We start from the raw sequence: 18,968 nt of genomic DNA, 5'->3' as shown, positions 1-18,968 counted from the left end.
GTTTATTGATTTGGTTTGACGAGAAAATAACGACAGAAAGACAAATTAAGATTTACCAACGCGTGCGAAAATGTTGGAATTAAATCGGAATAAAAGGAAAAGAACGCAATAACGACGGATATATTTCGACGTCGCTCGTGCGCATCGACCTTGCGCATCTGTACCGTGTTCGGCTAGATTCGTGCTTACTCGGCTCGAGTCGGTCGAGTCAGAGATGCACGAGTCTTAGAGTGGGAAGGTTAGTGTTTCGTGACTTACTTCATTTCCAGCCGAGTGTCCGTTCTTTCAACTCCGTTGAAGGACAACGGTATCGTTGGTCGTACCTTTAACATCTCCGTCTCTCGAGAAATTCACTCTCATGCGTTTAGTGTATCCAAGCGCAGTACATCTCGAAATGTACGACGAAGTGTTAATGTAGTATTTATTGCAAGTCGTGAAACGACGGAGACGCCATTCACGTGCTGGACGTCGCGAAACCGACATCGGACATAGGAAGTGCTGCAGCTCGCGTGGCTCGAGATACTTGCAAGAATAATTCGAATAGGAATTTTTTTCCTTCCGATATGGAACAGAAGAGGCTGTACAAGGTGGTGCTCACAGGAGGTAAATAGCTTTACGTTATCGTTCTACCATCCTCCCTTTTATCAACCATTTCTCTCTTTACCGATCTCTACTTATATTTTTCTACGTCTCAATAAATTTTCAAGGAGATGAAAGAGTTGTAAGATTTCTTTCTTTGAAAATCACCGTTATTAAACAGATAGATATCCGACAAGAATCTCAAAGCGCACAACATTCTCTCTTTCTCTCTCGTTCTCGAGGGACCACGTGCTCGTCTTTCCACCTACGACCGACGTTGTACCGCTCTTGCATAATACTTCCCTTCTCTTCTTTCTTCTTCATTACTCGCGTTCTTTTCGCGTCACAACTATTTTCATTACAATTTTTATTTATTTATTTATTTATTTGTTTGTTTATTTATTTATTTTTCATTTTCTTTTTCCCCCTTCCAAAACACGATTACAAATAATCAAACGTGCTTATCTTTTTTTTTTCCGTCATCCTCTCGTACGTGAACGCATTTTTAATTGGCCCCTTTTTAGTACGTAGCGAATACACAACGAATGAACTTTGTCGTCGATTTATTTTCTCTCTCTTTTTTTTTTTCTTTTTTCTTTTCCTTTTACCGTTGTCCGACGCAACATTTATCGTACGTTATTCATTGTGTCGGACTAGGTTCCTCTTTCTATAGAGAAAGAGAGGAAGGTAATATCGATCGAATTTGTAGCGGACGATACAGGTAGAAAGATGACAGCAACAACGATACCGCGCAATACGACAATGGTACTTCCATCATAAAATCCCGCGTGCCTTTAAATTATTCGAAAGTCTTTTTCAACAGAAAAATAAACAAGAAGGATGAGAGAGAAAAGGACGCTTGAAAGAGGGAGAAAGAGAAATTTCTTTTCATCGACGACATACAGATAGAAAGGTTGACCTAAGAAAGGTGAAAGGGATACTTTGTCAGTAGCTAAATGAAAAGCCATCTTTTCTCTTTTATTTTTCCCCTTACTTGTGTCTCTGTAATAAAACGGAGTAAAACTTTTACAATATTCTTTTTTTTTTTTTTAACCTTTTTAATAGCCAATATATCAGCTTTATAGCTTTTCCGGAAAATACCTCGAGTCGATATGCTTTCCATTTTTATAAATACGCGTAATATTTGATTTTATTTAAGGAAAATAATTTGTTTATTCTTTCTTTCTTTCGCGTAAAATGGTATAAATGTTACGATAAAATAAAATTAAAGAAACAAATGATAGCTCAAAAATCGCATTTTTTAAAGATATTTTTGGAAAACTTACGAGGTACTATGAGAGTTAATAGTAATTTTTTTCAGACTTCGATGCGTATTAATGTCTTTTTTATTTCTTGAAATATGGTTTAACAACGCAAAAAAAAAAGAGAGAGAGAGAAAAAAATCGGCTTAACAGAGACAAGCGGATTTCATAATTTAATAAACTATACTCTATAGCACGTGCAAGGACGCGTGACGTGCATCTTCAATTATGGTAATACTTACACATAGTATTGTAATTAGATAAGATTTCAAAGTAAATTTCATTAGTAATTTGTAGAATGGCTTTGAGTTATCAACGTGATATGTAAAATTTCATAGAAATTGGATCGAAGATTTAAAAATGACATTTTAATATTAATCGTCCATTGTAATTCGAACATATTGAAATGTGTAAATATATTTGTAGTCGGATAGATGGAATACGAAACAATCACGAAACTAGTTTACTTTAGCGAATAATCGATTATGCAGAGGTAGGTACTTACCGTAACGAACATTAAATAACGTGATCGTCTTATTCCACACGCAAATCATTTTGATTATTTAATTCCTTCGAATTTTTTTATTATGCTCACGACATGGTACGATATCATGATCTACTTACAAGAAAAATGATTTACGATCAAACTTTTAAAAGACAGAAATAAGTAATAACCTTTTTAAGGATCATGACTGTCCAAGTTTATATATATATATATATATATGCATTCATATATAAGCCGTATATATAGCTAATTTTAAAAGTGACGCGAAAGAAGTATCCAGCGATTCGAACGTCGTCATTCCTTTTAAAAGAATCATTTGTGAGTTTAAAAAAAAAAAGACAAAAAAATAAATGCAACGAACGATTTGAAGTCATGTTAACGATAGATTAGTTCACGTGCATTGTCGTATTAATACTAGTCTACGACAATTCAAACCAGTTACGAACGAATAAAAGTTCAGATTGTTAATTCGACGAGAAGAACCACTTCTCACGAACTTGCGTCACCTTTCAATAGTTACGATTTCAACTCGATAAATTTTCAACTGCAATGAACATTATGTATTTGTCCTTAAGCTATTATATTGTTGAAGCGTAAATGCATACGACCTTTGAGAAAATATACATTTACAATATCAACGTTTTCAAATAATGAATAATCATTAAAACAATATTTCGCGTTTAATATTTCATAAACGTTTCCTTCTTTCTGCGTATGTAAATATATACATAGCACGAAGAACGGTAATTATTGTCTTAAGCTATTGTGTTACATATCGATCTATTGTAGCTTGCGAGTAGTAACAAGCTTGCGAGTAGTAACAATGACAACGGAGAGAGAGGGAGAAACGGTGAGAGGAAGGGAGGAGGGAGGAGGGATCGTACTTATAGAGCAGACTCGTGAAACACGATGGAAAATTTTTCATTTCACCAAATGTTATGTACATTACAGTACCAACAACGACGGTAATAGAATAGAAAAGATTCCTTCTGGAATTTCTAAACAAACGATGACCAATACTCTGATCAGTGGTTATAGTTTGTTCGATTTCGAGCGATTCTAAAAGCGCATTGCAAACATATTAGCATAATATATATTACGTTGTATTTTATATATATATCTATTACTCGTAATTTTCCATTGAATTTTTATATAGTAAATCGATCGACAAAATACATGCCATTATTTTCATGGGTTCGAACGTATCGTAAGGAAGTTTTCTATCGATGGCATATAATGAACGTGCTCGCATTTAATTGCATTTGGCCACGATGTATTCTTCGTCCTACGTCGTTTCTATTTATGCCAAGAGAGTTCAATAGCCACGTGGTGTTCGCGAAAATCAAGGTTCTTCGTCATCGCTTTATAACGCGATTCGATGATTTCATTGCCGATTGAAAGTATCGTTCGTTAAACTAATCGATTAAAATTTTTGTTTTTGTAGGACCATGCGGTGGAAAGACGACAGGACAGACACGGCTTTGTACTTTCTTCGAAAATATGGGATGGAAGGTAAGCACGCAATATACATTTCTTTTGAGTTTGGGTTTTGAAGGGAATAAAAAACACAGAACCATATATACGTCGCCGTGGTAATCGGATGACTTCTATAATGAGTTTCTTTCTCGTAATGATCTCTGTTTTGTTCGTCGACTCGGTTTCAATTGCTCAAATTATAATTTTACCCCCGAAAACGCAGTTCGATAGAAAGAAAGGAAAGATTGAATGGTACGAACGAAGACGAAAGTAATTTGTTTAATAACAAGAAAGTAAATGTTTAATTAATAAGAAGCATTTCAAAGACACTCCATTCACTAGTAATAATAATAATAATAACAACAACGACAATAATAATAATAATAATAATAATAAAGAAGCGCGCCTTGAAAAAGATAGATTCGTCTCGTCGTGATCTCCTCTTATCCGAGACAAGAGATAAGAAAAATAAAAAAAGGAAGCGTTCTGATGCTTCGCTTTGCTCGTACCAATCGGATATATAATGCATATACACTTTGGACGTTCTTCTTTGAAGCTGCTAGAGACTTGAGCCAGACAGACAACGAGGGGAGCTTTTTTTCCCTCTTTACAATTTTCTTGGCCTTGACGCATCGTTCTTGGCCATTTACCGCTACGGGCTTTCTCGTTCAGATCGATTTTAACGATCAGTGAATAACCTTTGGAAACAATATTTTCTTCCTCTCGAAGCTCGTTTCCGATTTCTTATTTTATTTAATAATAATAATAATAAAAAAAAAACGATAGAGAGAGAAGAAAAAACCGATCTTTATTTCCTTTCTACGTCATCTCTTATATCGATTAGAAAAGGGGAAGAATTTGGTGGGTGGAGTGGGAGTGTAGGGGAAGGGAAAGACAGAGACAAAGAAAAAATAAAAGGAGTAAATGGTTTTGGGGTTTGAATTACCCTTCGTTGTGGATTCGATAGAGCGGTGGTTGTCTTCTTTTTCAGGTGTTCCGTGTTCCCGAGACAGCGACTGTGCTGCTCAGGTATGCAATTGTCACGATACCAAATTTACAAACGGAATCGAGAGAAAGAGAATCGTGTATATATTGAGAAGATGACGATGACGATAAGTGGAGGATGAGCAAATTCTGAGGAGACCTCTATATATATTTACAAAAAAAAATGATAAAAAAGGAATTCGGCACATCAGCGAAAAGATTCGTCGTAGTTACGACAATGAAATTTTTAAAAATGAAACATACGTAGTTACATATGTATATTTACATATGTATCTGACGATAGATTGATTTCCTCACAAAGATCCTCGATTTTTCGTCTCGTACAAATGAAGTTAGAATATTTTTTATTTAATCACGTCGCGAATTACACAATCTCCTTTAAATCGTTTAATACGAATATCGATATATTCCAATGAAAATTCGTTTTTTATTGGAAGATCGATTTATCAAATACCTAAATTTTAATTTCGTCGAAAATCGAGACGCCTCTTTGTGTAATACGAATAAAGGAAAAGAAAGAGGAAAAAGAAATCCGCAGTAGAACATTCCGCCGATGTATAAATATAATAATAATAATAATTAGTAATAGTAATATAATATAATAATATAAAAGAAGGTCGTCTCGAATTTCGCTGATAATGTAGATGAAAGAATTGTGATTCGCTTTATGCCGAATTCCAATATAATTTTTTTTCTTTTTTTTTTTTTTTTAAACCACATGCACACGTTATATCCACATTCACAGATGTATTTTACAAGAGGTCTCATCTTTCCTCTGCTCTTTTCCATTTCAGTGGCGGCGTCAAGTTTTCAGACCTGAACGCTGAAGAAGGTGAGTTCTGCTTTTATTTCTTTTTTTTTTTTTTTTTCTCGTCAAAAAGAGAAAAATATTCTTCGCATATACTTATCGTTGTACGAATAGCGATATATATATATATATATATATACATATATACATATATATATATATATATATATATATCTATATAATGAGTCGTTTATAATCGACGTTTAATTTGTCCCCACTGAAGCGAGGCGTTATTTTTGAATCAGCAGATCACGATCCGATACGATATTTATTATAGACATTATTTTAATCCTTGAAAAGATCTAATTAAAATGTCGGCGATTATTTGCACGGTATACAGCAGTATACAGTAGGTAGGACGTTGTACTCTGTATTATCTGTGTTGATCCAAGAATTACACTCTACCCTCTCGTTGATGCTGATGCTGCAAAACGTGTATAGGTCGTGGAGTCGAAACACGAGATGGTAAAAGCTCTGTCTTGTTATCGATCGACGACTTTACGCACGAATACCTTTCGTGATTTCCGCTTCTCCAGTATTCTATCGTCCTTCGTCCAAGAAATTATTACCTTTCTTGCATTTGCAACCTTCAATTGCCAATAGATTTTTATTCCTTTCGTTTCTTTGAGGATTCTTTTTTCTTTTTTTCTTCTTCTTTTTTATTTCCTTTTTTAGCCTTGGATCGAATCGAACAATTCGCAAGGATCACGATGAAAATTTATTAAAATCACGAGTAACCGATCATCTTTCATTCGAAGATTCTTCTCTAGCGAAATACAAACGCGTTTCGTTTAGTAACATTGCCAAGAAATTTTCTCGAGATCATTCTTAGAACCTGCGACGTAAATTTATTCGACCCGTTTAATAATAATTTTTCTTCTCTCTCTCTCTCTCTTTTTTTTTTTTTAATTTATTTATCTATTCTTCTTTTCTTTCTTTTTTAAGTTAAAACAAAGCAAATAATTCCTTCGATATATACTATACTAGCTATAGGTTTTTCAAAGACAGCTCTAAGACTTAGATATAGTCAGTCGATCGGGGCAAAGAGGCCATCGATGCTATTTCTAGGCAGATCAATGACACGTCTGATATGTTTTCTTTTTTTATCATTGAAAATTTCCACATAGTAGTCTATAAGAAATTCTCTCTCTTTTTCTGATATAATGATAAAAAGAGAAAGAGAGAGAGAGAGAGAGAGAGAGAGAGAGAGTTTTGTGTCGCATAAAAAAAAAGGGAGCTAACAAAGCTACCAAACGGAAAGATAATATCGAAATATTACCTGTTGCACGTTAGATTTCACGTAGTAAATCTTTTCGTTGAAATTTTTTATGTAAATAACGTCTCCAATGGGATTAAGAGTCATCGGATATTCGATTCTCAAAAAAATATCACTATTGTTTCACGTAGAAATTATTATAGATCGTTTATAAAACGAAGTTAATATGTATATATACATATATGTATGTATATGTATTTTGGCGCGTGTTCTCTTGCGGGTGTTTCAAACGAGAAGAAAACTATGTCGACACGAACGCACACCATCTGGTGATTGCGTAAAAGAAAATACGGCGACCTGCCAAAATTCTTGCTCGATTCGATTTGAAAATCACGCGACGTGCGATCTCTCGAACGTCCTATCATTGCCGTCCGTTCATCTAGTAAATTTCGTCTCTATTTTTTGTTTTTATTTATTCATTTATTTATTTTTTCTTTATTTACCTTTTTTCTTGCTTTTTTTTAAAAGCTATTGCATTCTCATATCAAAGATTGCTTTATCGATCAGGGTCAGGTAAATTTTCTACTTGTTTTTTCCTCTCTCATTTCCATTCCATCGAGATCGTTAGGATATTATTGTTAGATTTGTATTGACAGTTAGAACGAGATCGTATCGATTCTATGCAAATCGTTTAAAACTATAAATATTTCATTGAAACAGTTTGCTAAAGAAGTTAATTGATATGTTAATATTTTCGATCGATTGAAATATTACTTTGAAATTAGTAATCGAATGTGTTCGTTGAAAGAAATATATAATATTATAAAAAAGGATCTATATATTAGGAAAATTAATTAAGAATGATTTCTGTAGAACTTTTCTGTTTACGAACTTTCTTCGTCAATTCTAATCGTACAAATAAATCAATAATATCTAATACGATTTGATAATAAAACGGAAAAGAAAATAACGACGATAAATCGTAATCGATAGATTAGAATCCATTAGGTTACGTTATCGAAAGTTGCACGAGTTTACCTACACAAGTTTTCTGAGCGATCATGATCTACGAGCATAGAGAGAAACCAAGTATGACGTTTTCCCTTTCATTGGATATCTTGTTCCTTTCCAATATTATCGACTTTGTTATATAAGGGTAAGAAACATGCGCATTAGTCTCTAATTTCTTGTCCTTGAATTCCATGGAATACATTAATCCGGCTTCCGGAAAAGAGATATACACGTACCATCCCTTTGGCTTCGGAAATCGTATTTCCTTTTCTCTTCGAGAATTTACAACGTTCGAATCACAAAATTCATGCCTTAAAGATAAACTCGATCTCTCTAATCAACATTGTAAACCAATCTTTATTTGTACTGTATTTATTGGTTGGACACCAATGAGCCGCGAAAATTTTCAAGTGGTAAACACGGCTCGTAAATATGTTTAAAAATAATCTTACTTTTGGACGCGTATTTATTGTTTTATTATTGATGAATATTTAATGATCGCAAAGTTTATCAAGTACGTATGTACTACTAACATAAACGAAACCTTTGAAGTGGACATTAGACTCCAATGATTTCTTAATCGATAAGATCGATTCTTATGGGTTGACGATCGTTTCAATCGCGTATAAGTGGCCAATTTAAGATATAAATAAATCTATCTTTGGTCTCATATTATAGTATCGTCCCATCACTTACAACGGACTAACTAGCTCGTTCATTCTTTGGCAATAAACCAATTCACGATCTTTCTGTGGCTTCGCGCTACAGTGAAATTAATTTTCGATTTAAAAAAAGACAAGGGTGGAGTGGGAGGGGAGGTTGGTTAGAAAGCGAACAATTCTTCTTGCCAGAGATTTTACGTGCCGAACATGTGTTCGTATATGCCATTTAGAAGTAAAGTAAACATACAAATCTGCTCGTTTTTATTTTCTTCTCTTTTTTTATTCTCTTTCTTTAATAAACTTTGAACGACTTTTACAATTCCGCTTACACTGCCACACCGATAACGTATCTTTATCGCGCCGAACCGTTTTCGTGGTTTATATATGCATGTGTATATATATATATATATACACACACACTATAACGCTATTTAAACTTCGACCTTCTCTCTGAAAAAAAAAAAGAAGAAGAAATATTTAAGTCCACGTGTCCATCTCTCGTTTAAAAGGGGTAACAGAGAAAAATAGGAAGAATGTTTTTGTAGCAAGGTGAAGGTCAAAGGGCGAAAGTGTGATACGCGGCTGCTGTTTGGAGCAAATCGATACCCTACTGCCTTTCTCCTTGTGCTATCTCACCCCCGTACTTTCGCCCTTATAAACCCAAGGAACTTCTTTCGAACTTGTGCGCAACCATGTTTACCGCCTGCGTAACATCAACACTAAAATAGTTTTCAAAGCGAAGAGAAATATTCTTTTCGAGAAAAATGTTCTCTTCTTTTCTTTTTATTATTTTTTCTGTAGCTTTTCTTCTTCTTTTTTTTTCTTCTTCATAAAAAGTGTTAATTACGTAAAAAGATATAAATGGTAATGATTTACTTGGAGACATCGATGACGCACAAGGAAAGATAAAAAATGTCCTCTTTATATTTTAATCAGATTGTAGTAATACGATTGTAAAATCGTTGTAAGTCATTAGATATCGTAAAAGGGTTGCAACGATCAAGCCAAGAAAATTTGTTTCATATGCATTAAAAAGGAAAGAAAAAGATGATAGTTAGCAATCTTAAGGTCGTGGCACACCTGTTATCTATACGAATACATTTCAATCATTAATTATTCGTCGATTTATGTACGGCATAACAATCATTTTCTTTTGAACGTACATGTTCGAAACCTGTTAATACATCTTTCACGGCATTGCGAATATATTTCTCATGGTTATATAATTAGAGTCGATTAGAATATTCCGGTGTATTAGAGAACTGAGAATTATAAATGATTTATCCTCGTAATATCTAATACGGTTTTAGCAGAACGATGTAAATCGTGCTCGTCTGAAGTACCGAACAAAAAGAAATTGGAAGATAACGCGAAGTGGCCAGAGATTTTGGAAGTCGATTCGAGTAAGGGTGAGTTCTCGATACGACGATGACGATGACGATGACGACGACGAGATTATCTCTCGTTGTAAAAAATAAAAAAAAAAAATAACTCGAACGGTAACCGAGTCGCCGGAAAAAGAAAATGGGTACTATGTTGCTTTTTATAATGTCAGATAAACGCAAAAAGAGGATGTTCTCAATGCTAGCTTATCATGAGTATCCTGATAAGCTTCGACTCTGCAAGATCGACTTACATATCTGCCATCTTTTAAATTGTATAACGAGAGAGAAAGAGAGAGAGAGGGAGAGAGAGTAAAAAAGACGATATTCTAAAGAGATAACAATATATAAATTAGTTCTATTTTTTTTTTTCTGTTTTCTTTAGATATACTCGCGCTTATCAGGCGACTCGGACCAATCGAAAGTATATGTGTATATATATATATTACGAGAGAAAACACGTTCGAAGTTCGATCTTTTGCTAGAACGGCTCCACCTCATCTTCGCTGCTAGAGAAGGCTGTCTTGATCCTGTGAATGATCGAACGATATCGACTCGAACGTAATTTACGTAAAAGCAGAAAAGTATATGTATATATGTACCTACAGCTTCATCTTTCATCCTCCTTTTCCTAAATCTCTCTCTTAGATCTCATGTTTCAGCAAACGAAAACTGATAGTGTTTAACGTTACGTCAATTACAATTTGAAAACAAATGCGCCGTATAAGATTAGAAGGAAATTTATATGAAGAGGACGCGATGTGTTCCATCACGTTTATTACTCTTTCTTAAAAGTCGATAACATTATCTTTCGTAGAAAAATTATCCATAGAAAAGTGATAATTATTATGAGCATATGACATAGTCATCGTTCACATGTTCATATCCCATATGAAAGAAATAATCGGATCGCAATAAAAAGTATACTTTATAGCCAGCTGCAGTGGGTAGAACAGATGCTTTTGCCAGTTTGATGCTTCTTGCATTTGGCACGATTACCATCACACATTAGTAGTCATGCGTATCTCATATCTTATTTCTTGATTCATTTAACTTATAGATCATCTCGAAGGAATACAATTCGATTCTTCGTCTTCGACAATCTTCATGCAATCGATATTCGTACAAAATTCTTTAAACTGTTGAACTCTTGTAGACGTACACGTGTACACGCATACACACCACATACACATAGCTTTTAATTCGATTTTTTCATTGACGTTTCTTCTACGACTTTTGTTCCAGGATTCAAATTTCAAGAGAATCTCTTACGTACGATGATACAGATTGAAAACACTTTTTTTCAATTAGGCGAAAGCTGTTCTCGAAATTGCCTTATAATCTGTGATCGTGGTGCCATGGATGCGTCGGCATGTAAGTTTACGTTTATGAAACGACAAATTTATTTTTCTTAATAAGACATCGATAGAGTTTTTTTTTTTTTTCTAAATATAAAATTACATTCAATAGTTATCTCGAAAGATAAATGGGAATTGATGATGGCTTCTAACGGTTGGAACAACGTGGAGTTGAGGGATAATCGGTACAATCAGATCATCCATATGGTATCCGCAGCGAATGGAGCAGAAGATTTTTATTCCACTGAGGATCATGCTTGTCGGTCGGAAGGAGTCGAGCTTGCAAGAGAATTAGATTACAAAGCTGCAGCAGCGTGGGTCGGGCATCCTTACTTCGACGTGATTGACAATTCGCAAGATTTCGAAACGAAACTCTGTCGTATGATCGAATGCGTTTGTCAGAAGCTAGGCATCGATACAGGTGATCGATTACGTTCTAGCAGTTGCAAGGTCAAGTTCCTCGTGAAAGGTCCTCTACCGTCGGACAACGAATTCCCGCCATTCCAGGACTTCGATGTCGTACATAACTACCTCCAAAGTAATAATCCAAAAATGCAGGCTCGTCTGCGAAAACGTGGTCAAAAAGGTAATTTTTTTTAGCGTCCGTTCAGATTAAAAAAGAAATAAACAAATAAAGAAATAAAAAAGAACATGAGAGATGATAAAAAAACAAAAAAAAAATAAAAGGAAAATAAAAAATAAAAGATGAAAGAAACGAATCCTTTCGTTTCGATGTTATTTCTTCTTTCAAGGTCACTGGTCTTACATTCATACCATCCGACGACCAAAAATGTGTGGTCAAGTTATCGAGGTAAAAACTCAATTAACACACAGAGACTATCTAAATATGTTAGCGCAACGCGATGATTCCCACTTCACTATCTTCAAAAGACGACGTTGTTTCCTTATCAATAATCAGTATTTTCAGTTGGATATATATAAAGAGCCGGCACATCCAAGGTGAGTACCCTGATAAATTTGTCTCCGAGGGCGTAGATGTAAAAAATTCGATTTAACTTTAGATGTCGAGGCCTCATGTTACTCGAAACTTATACGGCGTTGACGGGAGATGATTTGAAAAATATCCTACCACAGTTCCTTATCATCGAGAAAGAAGTTACCGGGAATCCTGATTATAGCATGTTCAATCTTAGTTTGCGAGAAGAGTGGAATAGCACGAATAAATATTGCCACAATTTACATGGTATGTATAGATATAAAAAAATAGGTAACTATTGAATCGGCAAGTATGTTGTATAAATAAAAAATCTCTTAGAGAATGTAATCCTCTGTTTCCTTACGTCATAGGAAAGTGAGAATTTTTTTCATCTGCCAATTTTAAATTGTACAGATTACGCTCTTGCAGGATTGCCGCCAGATTCTGGACTGCTGGAGAATAAACGTCTTAATCTTTCAGATGTGAAAGATTCTTCTACGACTAGGAAACAAGTTAATGGAGTAGATTTTAGGATCGGTGGCATAGAACGCAATGTAAATAATGTTATCAATGTAGTACCAAATGGTATTAATGGTGTAGAAAACGGAGATAGTAAATATTCCGATCGAAATAATGTAAAGAGCAATCAAGAGAGCCAAATGCGTGTATGTAATAGTCCAATGAAAAAATTGAATGATTTACCACAGGAGAAGCAAGTCGAAGAACATAATAAGAATGGCTTTCACGATAGCGTCAAAGCATAGCAGTGACAATAGAGAAAGACAGACAGACAGAGAGAGAGAGAGAGAGAGAATGTGTGTGAATGAGTGAAAAAATGGAGAGAGAAAGAGAGAGAAAAAGTTGAATAATTTCCAGAAGAAAAAGATGTCATATATTTTATCGGCACTGGCAAAATTACACATTATATAAAGAAAATTTACATAAAAAGATTATTTTTTAATCGATCCTGCGTGTTACACATTTGGATATCTTCCATTAATAGAATGCACTTAAGGATTCAATCGTGACTTATTCTTCGTTGATCCATCAACAAGTGTTGTCCATTGAAGTACCAAGTATTTTTACACTTGAATAATATTTCACCTCCTTATTTACTATGTATTTTACTACCAAAAGTATTGTCTTGATTTTTAATTAAGGAAATTACTATGAATGATTGTGATAAAAAAAAAAATATATATATATATCTATAATCTCTACGGTATAAAAAAAAAAAGGAAGCACGTGATTGTATGATTTTTTGAAATAGAACGTACAATCAACAAATTTTCTCAATAAAATCTATTGTCATTTTCTCCATAGTAATTTACATCTTTCCCATTAAATATCTTAAAACTTACGAAGAAAATAAAAAAAAATAAATTATATTAAATAAAATAAAAGAAGAACAATTACCAAGACACTTCTATCGTAACTTTTGAACTTCAAATAATAGCGTCAGAATATTAAATGGTAGCTTAATTTACGGATGTGGTTGTATTAATTATTATAAATATATATGTGACTATCTTCAGTCGAGTGTAAGATGCACATTGCTTGTCTATTGATTATCTTGTAGATTAAAAAAAAAAAAAAAAAAAAAAAAAGAAAGTAAAAAACTGATGGAAAAAGTATGTTTCAACGATTGTAATGTTCTGTGACATACGAGAATTACGTATTTATAACATAAAAAAATATAAAACTTATAAATAGTTAGCGGGCACATACCCGTTCCAATAAGTTAAATATACATACTATGATTTAATTATAAAAAAATTTCTGTGATTAATTGCAAGAGTATGACTGAGTTATAGTTTCTACGAAAGATCATAATTTATTACAGGTGTATATCGAACAGATTAAGATCGAATAACAATGGCATGGTGTACAAATCTGTTTTTTTCAGATATTAAAATGAGACTAAATGACCTATGGTGGTTACACTCTTTGTGCTTATTTACATAAGACAGACACGTTTACCACATTTTGCCATTCTTTAAAGATAAAGTGCCTGTGAGATATTCAGTCGCGAAAATAAAAAAGAATGATATATAAATATATATATTTTCAATGAAAAATGCAATAATAAGTTATTATCACTTATCTCATGTATAATGGATCTGAGCTCATATTGTACCCATTATTGTCTAATAAAATATCATGTGCCTATCAATTTTGGGAACTATTCTTATAGTGGAATTTTTTATTTTCTTTTATTTTTTTTTTCGTTCTTTTAAATATTAATTAATAACAATTTTTTTCTATAAGTATAATAATCAATGTTATTGTTTTTCTTTTTTCAGATTAAATCTTACACATATTTTCATAAGCGGGGGAGAGGATAGGAACCGATAAATCAACATTTGATTACCAGTATGTAATTTATTCCAAATTTTCAAAAAAAATCTCATAATCGTACAAACAGTTGTACAAAATATGAGTAAATGTTATAACAACACATTCTAATTTTAAATATACACAAATGTTAATTTCATGTTTGTTATTTTATCTATTTGTACACTTCATATTGACAGATCATATCTGACTTTACTGTTTTTAATATTAAACAACTGTATTATATTTATAAGGGAAAAACTTTTGACTGGCTGTGACAATATATATTTGATTGCATAAAGATACCTGTATATAACAAAAAAAAAAAGAAAAAAAAGAATTATAAATTTTGTATATCTTTTTAACAAGTCATATTAGTTCCATAATATAATTATAAATATATTAATAGATGAGGAAGAAGTAATGCATTGAGAAAAATTTATAGAGAATGCTTAAATACTGATATATGTGAGCATTCTTTATTTAGTATTATATTATATCAAAAGTTTTATATACTGGAAAAGTCTAATTAATTTTATATGTTTATCAAAGATTACACGTATGAATATATTTTAATGGAGTTTTTTTTTTTTTAATGATAAATGTATATTGCTTTATATCATATATACTGAAATTTTTTTCGTAATTACTACATTTCACTTTTTCATACGTGTATAAGCGAGTAATTATTATATACGAGCAGGAGACGAGAGAAGTTATAAAATGTTTTATCAGAAGACAAGAAGAAGATATATCATATCCATAATAATATGTCTCTGAATATTTCTCAACTACAATTGGATAACATTTCTGCAAAAACGACTTGTTGCATACATGATTCTTACTAATCATTCTTTTTTTAAGCACATAAAAAGTATTAAATCTATAAATAATATCTAAACTTTGTACATTGCAACCTGTTCCATAGAGATATATACCAGGTACTATCTAAGAATACTAAAGCTTTTCATTATTTGAAAAGTATATATAATATGAATTAATAATTAGCACTCTGCTGGAAGCATTGTTTGCAAGTTATCTTAAATTTATATTTAATTCCATAAATATTTTTTTTTTTATGTAAAAGTCATTAAAATTTATAAAAATTGCCATATATGGAAGAAGATATTAAAATATCAATAGTTCTCCCAAATATCATGTTTAAAGCAGCTTCCTCCATACAATTGTGAACCGAGTTTAGTAGAATTATAAAATTGTATTTATAACTAAGTATTGGAAGGACTAATATTTTTTTCCTTTTTAAAAGCAAACGACAATAATAGTCTTCATTGCTTTTAAACTACTGTATATACTTTGAAGTGCTATAATTACTGCTTTTTATTTATCTACTAATAGCTTTAGTCTGTTGGGCTTTGTACATTTTTAAAACCTTTTTACTAGGAATTAAGGACTGACTTAATCCTGGTCTTTTCTTACGTTTATTCGTATGATTGTTCTCTTGATCGACATCATTTTCATCATTTATGGAAAGCTGACCATTGTATTGAGTTTGACAAATAATAGTTTCTTGCGGAGCTCGAATGGCTTCCAACTCAGCTGCTGTTCTATGCAGGTCTGAGTCATGAGCGAAAGTACAATTATGACCAAATCGGCATCTACCTTTTCTATAGTTCCAACAAATCTTTCTACCATTTATCATTTTAGTATCATCTAGTGTTGGAGTCATTTTTACATGTTTCTCAAGTATAGCACTTTTAGCTTTTTCAGCTTCAACAAATGGATTAGAGAAGACGGAAGTTTTCAAGGTGGGTGTGCCATTAAAATCAGGTGTAGGTAATGGAAGTTTTTCTTTGGAAGCAGTTTCAGTTTGTGTGTCGTCATTATTTTCACCAGGTTCATCATCTTCCTCATCTTCTTCCTCTTCCTCCTTGAAACTAAGAGTTCAGCAATATCAGATTACAAAGAACCAGCTCAATTGAAGAGTATGCACAGACTGATTACAAAAATATGCATTAAAACATATCTTTATATTTCATCCTACCAGGATACAAATAATAGTTTTCATTTATTAATCATAGTTTATATAATAATTCTTTACATACACTTTATATTTTAAAGATATCATTACTAAAATAAAACTACAATAGAAAGAGCAAATAAAAAAAAAAAAAAAAAAATATTGAAATATAATTAAAGGGTAAAAATGCATGAAAATGAAAAATACAAAAAATGAAAATTAAGAAAAAAATTTTTATACAGGTAGAAAATAAATTTAATGAAAAGATACATGTATTAAGAGTTATAAATAATAAAATAAAAAGATCTGAAAATAAACGTAAAAATTCATCATTATGTTTTCATGCAAGCTGATTCTCAAACAAGATAAAATCGGATGACGTTTAATATCGGACCATACTTCGAAGTTGTGTATATATATGTGCTTCGAACAATAGCAACAAGTTTTTAATATCATGAATATACCGATTTTTGTCAACAAATTCCATACTGATATATATGAATGATTAGAGGTTAGCTGAAAAAGGAAATAAACAGTTCAGCATAAATATATCATTTTAATTTGAACTTACGTGTTATCAGCATCATCCGATACGTCATCACCATCACTGTCTGAACCCGACGAAGTTCCGTAATCCGCAACTAAGGAAGCCATCGTTCTAACCAATTAATTAACAGTGCACTCTACAAACACTAATCTAAATGTGACCATTGTGAATTGTTGTATTCTTCTCGAATATCAAGAAGGTGTGGCAACAATGGTAAGACCAAATAACGGATGTTGGTGGTGCCGCCATTATTATAATTATTTATAGCGGGAAAATTAAAAATTTGTAACTTAACATTATTCGGCTTAAACATTTGTTTTATATGCAATTACCAATGTATTTTTTATAAATTACAAGTCGCTCATGTAACACCGGCTTCGCTTAACTTAACACTACATACAGAATCCATTTTAATTTGGAAACTTTTCCAAACAGTAATTTTTCTGTAATCATTATTTAATTTTTCTATCAATAATCTTGTACTGGGTATATGTAACCAATATTTTCCTAATGTAGGATTTACTAATGTTTGTGTTTCTTTTGTTGCAGATCCACTGCTTTTATCGCTTAATGGTGTCCACTGAGTTGTTAAATTTACTATAATAATAGGTATATAAAATTCATTTGCTAGAAATCGACATAAGTTTGATAAGTGATTTAAAGTAATATTGATTTCTGGTTCCTTAGAAAATTTAAAAATTATTCCAGGTAAAGAGTCAATAATTAAAGCTTTAGTGCGTATATCATCCTCTTGTTTTAGAATATTTATCATACGTCGTAGAATATCAAGTAATTTATTAGGATCTCGTATCAAAGTAACTCTTATCTGCTCCATTGCTCTGTTAATTTCCTAAAAATATGTTTTAATTTCATAGATAATTATGACTTCACTGAAACAGTAAACATTACCTCTTCGTTATTGGTTTTATGATTCAAAATTGTTTCTACCCTGGAGGCAAAAAAATCTCCTTTGGTATCGATGTATCTCACAACGTTATTAGGCAATAATGCAATATTACTTGCAATTGTTAAACACAATTGTGTTTTTCCAGAGGAAGATATACCACATATTTCATATATTTGACCAGGATTTAAACCACCTCCCAGTAAATCATCCAAACTATAGTATAATTAATGGAAAAATATTTTTGATCTCTCACAGATATCATAATAATGCAAACAAGTACCTCTTTATTTTGGTGCAGATTGTATTTAATTGTTCTAATTTCCACAAATTCGAAGGTTTCTTCACAACTCCACCAAATTTCTCTGTAAGAATTTTCTTAATATCCATCACTTCCTATATAAAATTCAGATTATGAAAATCTATTGTAAAACAAGAGACTTTTATAATAACGTATAAAACTTTAAAGAGACCTTAAACGAAAGATCTGTTGCGGTTCTCAATTTGTCTTGATCTTCGCGTATAAAATCGATAACGGTGAATACTTTTTTGTGACGTAATCGTTCGATCATACATTCCGATAATTTAGAATGCATACTGGAATTTAACTTCTCCATTTTATAATCGAAGACAAATGAGTCAAACGAAGAAATAAATACATGTGTGAATAAAACGGGGGAGTGTTTACTCCACTTTTTGTCTTGAAAAATTTTAAATCGTTATCACACGTACTACGTAGATCAACGTAAATATAAGGTAACTATCCAAAGTAGATGATGCGCCGTACTAAGTACTCGAAATGACCTCAGGCGTCATTCTGGTAGTCGCGCGTGAAGCACGCGGTTGCCCTCATGAAGAAAGAGTGGAGACAATGGGATCGTTTGAAGAGAGAAGAGGATATATCGTGGTAAGACTATCTCGTTAGGATTAACACTGCTCACATTCACATATATATTTGTGCTCTCTTTGTTTTTCACACATTTTTTTCCGCGTAACAATCTTAG

General features: G+C 32.5%; 3 protein-coding genes and 1 long non-coding RNA gene across 11 annotated transcripts; 1 reads left to right on the top strand and 3 right to left on the bottom strand.

Moving 5' to 3' along the window:
• Nucleotides 1-214: 214 nt before the first annotated feature.
• LOC122633323 (TRPL translocation defect protein 14) lies at nt 215-14,695 on the top strand. Of its 8 annotated transcripts, none has more exons than XM_043821104.1 (11): nt 215-603; nt 3,791-3,858; nt 4,814-4,851; nt 5,622-5,659; nt 9,835-9,933; nt 11,152-11,280; nt 11,377-11,850; nt 12,017-12,224; nt 12,287-12,468; nt 12,616-12,755; nt 14,505-14,695. In XM_043821104.1, the coding sequence occupies exons 1-11, from the start codon at nt 564-566 to the stop codon at nt 14,544-14,546; spliced, it is 1,458 nt and encodes a 485-aa protein (XP_043677039.1). In that variant the 5' UTR covers nt 215-563; the 3' UTR covers nt 14,547-14,695. The 8 variants fall into 8 exon arrangements, with proteins under 8 accessions (XP_043677039.1, XP_043677042.1, XP_043677035.1 ...); XM_043821105.1 differs by having other exon boundaries at nt 217-603; nt 12,631-12,755; XM_043821107.1 differs by lacking the exon at nt 12,616-12,755 and having other exon boundaries at nt 216-603.
• LOC122633333 lies at nt 1,153-2,527 on the bottom strand. The gene is made up of 2 exons (XR_006328084.1): nt 2,347-2,527; nt 1,153-1,581 (listed from the first exon to the last, which is right to left on the bottom strand). It is a non-coding gene; the product is annotated as an uncharacterized LOC122633333 (long non-coding RNA).
• On the bottom strand, nt 13,784-17,306 carry LOC122633329. The gene is made up of 2 exons (XM_043821116.1): nt 17,085-17,306; nt 13,784-16,430 (listed from the first exon to the last, which is right to left on the bottom strand). The coding sequence occupies exons 1-2, from the start codon at nt 17,165-17,167 to the stop codon at nt 15,878-15,880; spliced, it is 636 nt and encodes a 211-aa protein (XP_043677051.1). The 5' UTR covers nt 17,168-17,306; the 3' UTR covers nt 13,784-15,877.
• Nucleotides 17,307-17,376: 70 nt separating this feature from the next.
• LOC122633328 (DNA repair protein RAD51 homolog 4-like) lies at nt 17,377-18,581 on the bottom strand. The gene is made up of 4 exons (XM_043821115.1): nt 18,438-18,581; nt 18,248-18,360; nt 17,970-18,180; nt 17,377-17,910 (listed from the first exon to the last, which is right to left on the bottom strand). The coding sequence occupies exons 1-4, from the start codon at nt 18,579-18,581 to the stop codon at nt 17,422-17,424; spliced, it is 957 nt and encodes a 318-aa protein (XP_043677050.1). The 3' UTR covers nt 17,377-17,421.
• Nucleotides 18,582-18,968: the final 387 nt, after the last annotated feature.

The sequence above is a fragment of the Vespula pensylvanica genome, chromosome 12, assembly GCF_014466175.1.
Source record: "Vespula pensylvanica isolate Volc-1 chromosome 12, ASM1446617v1, whole genome shotgun sequence".
In the NCBI taxonomy this organism is placed as follows: Eukaryota; Metazoa; Arthropoda; class Insecta; order Hymenoptera; family Vespidae; genus Vespula; species Vespula pensylvanica.
This window is presented reverse-complemented; position numbering and strand designations above follow the sequence as displayed.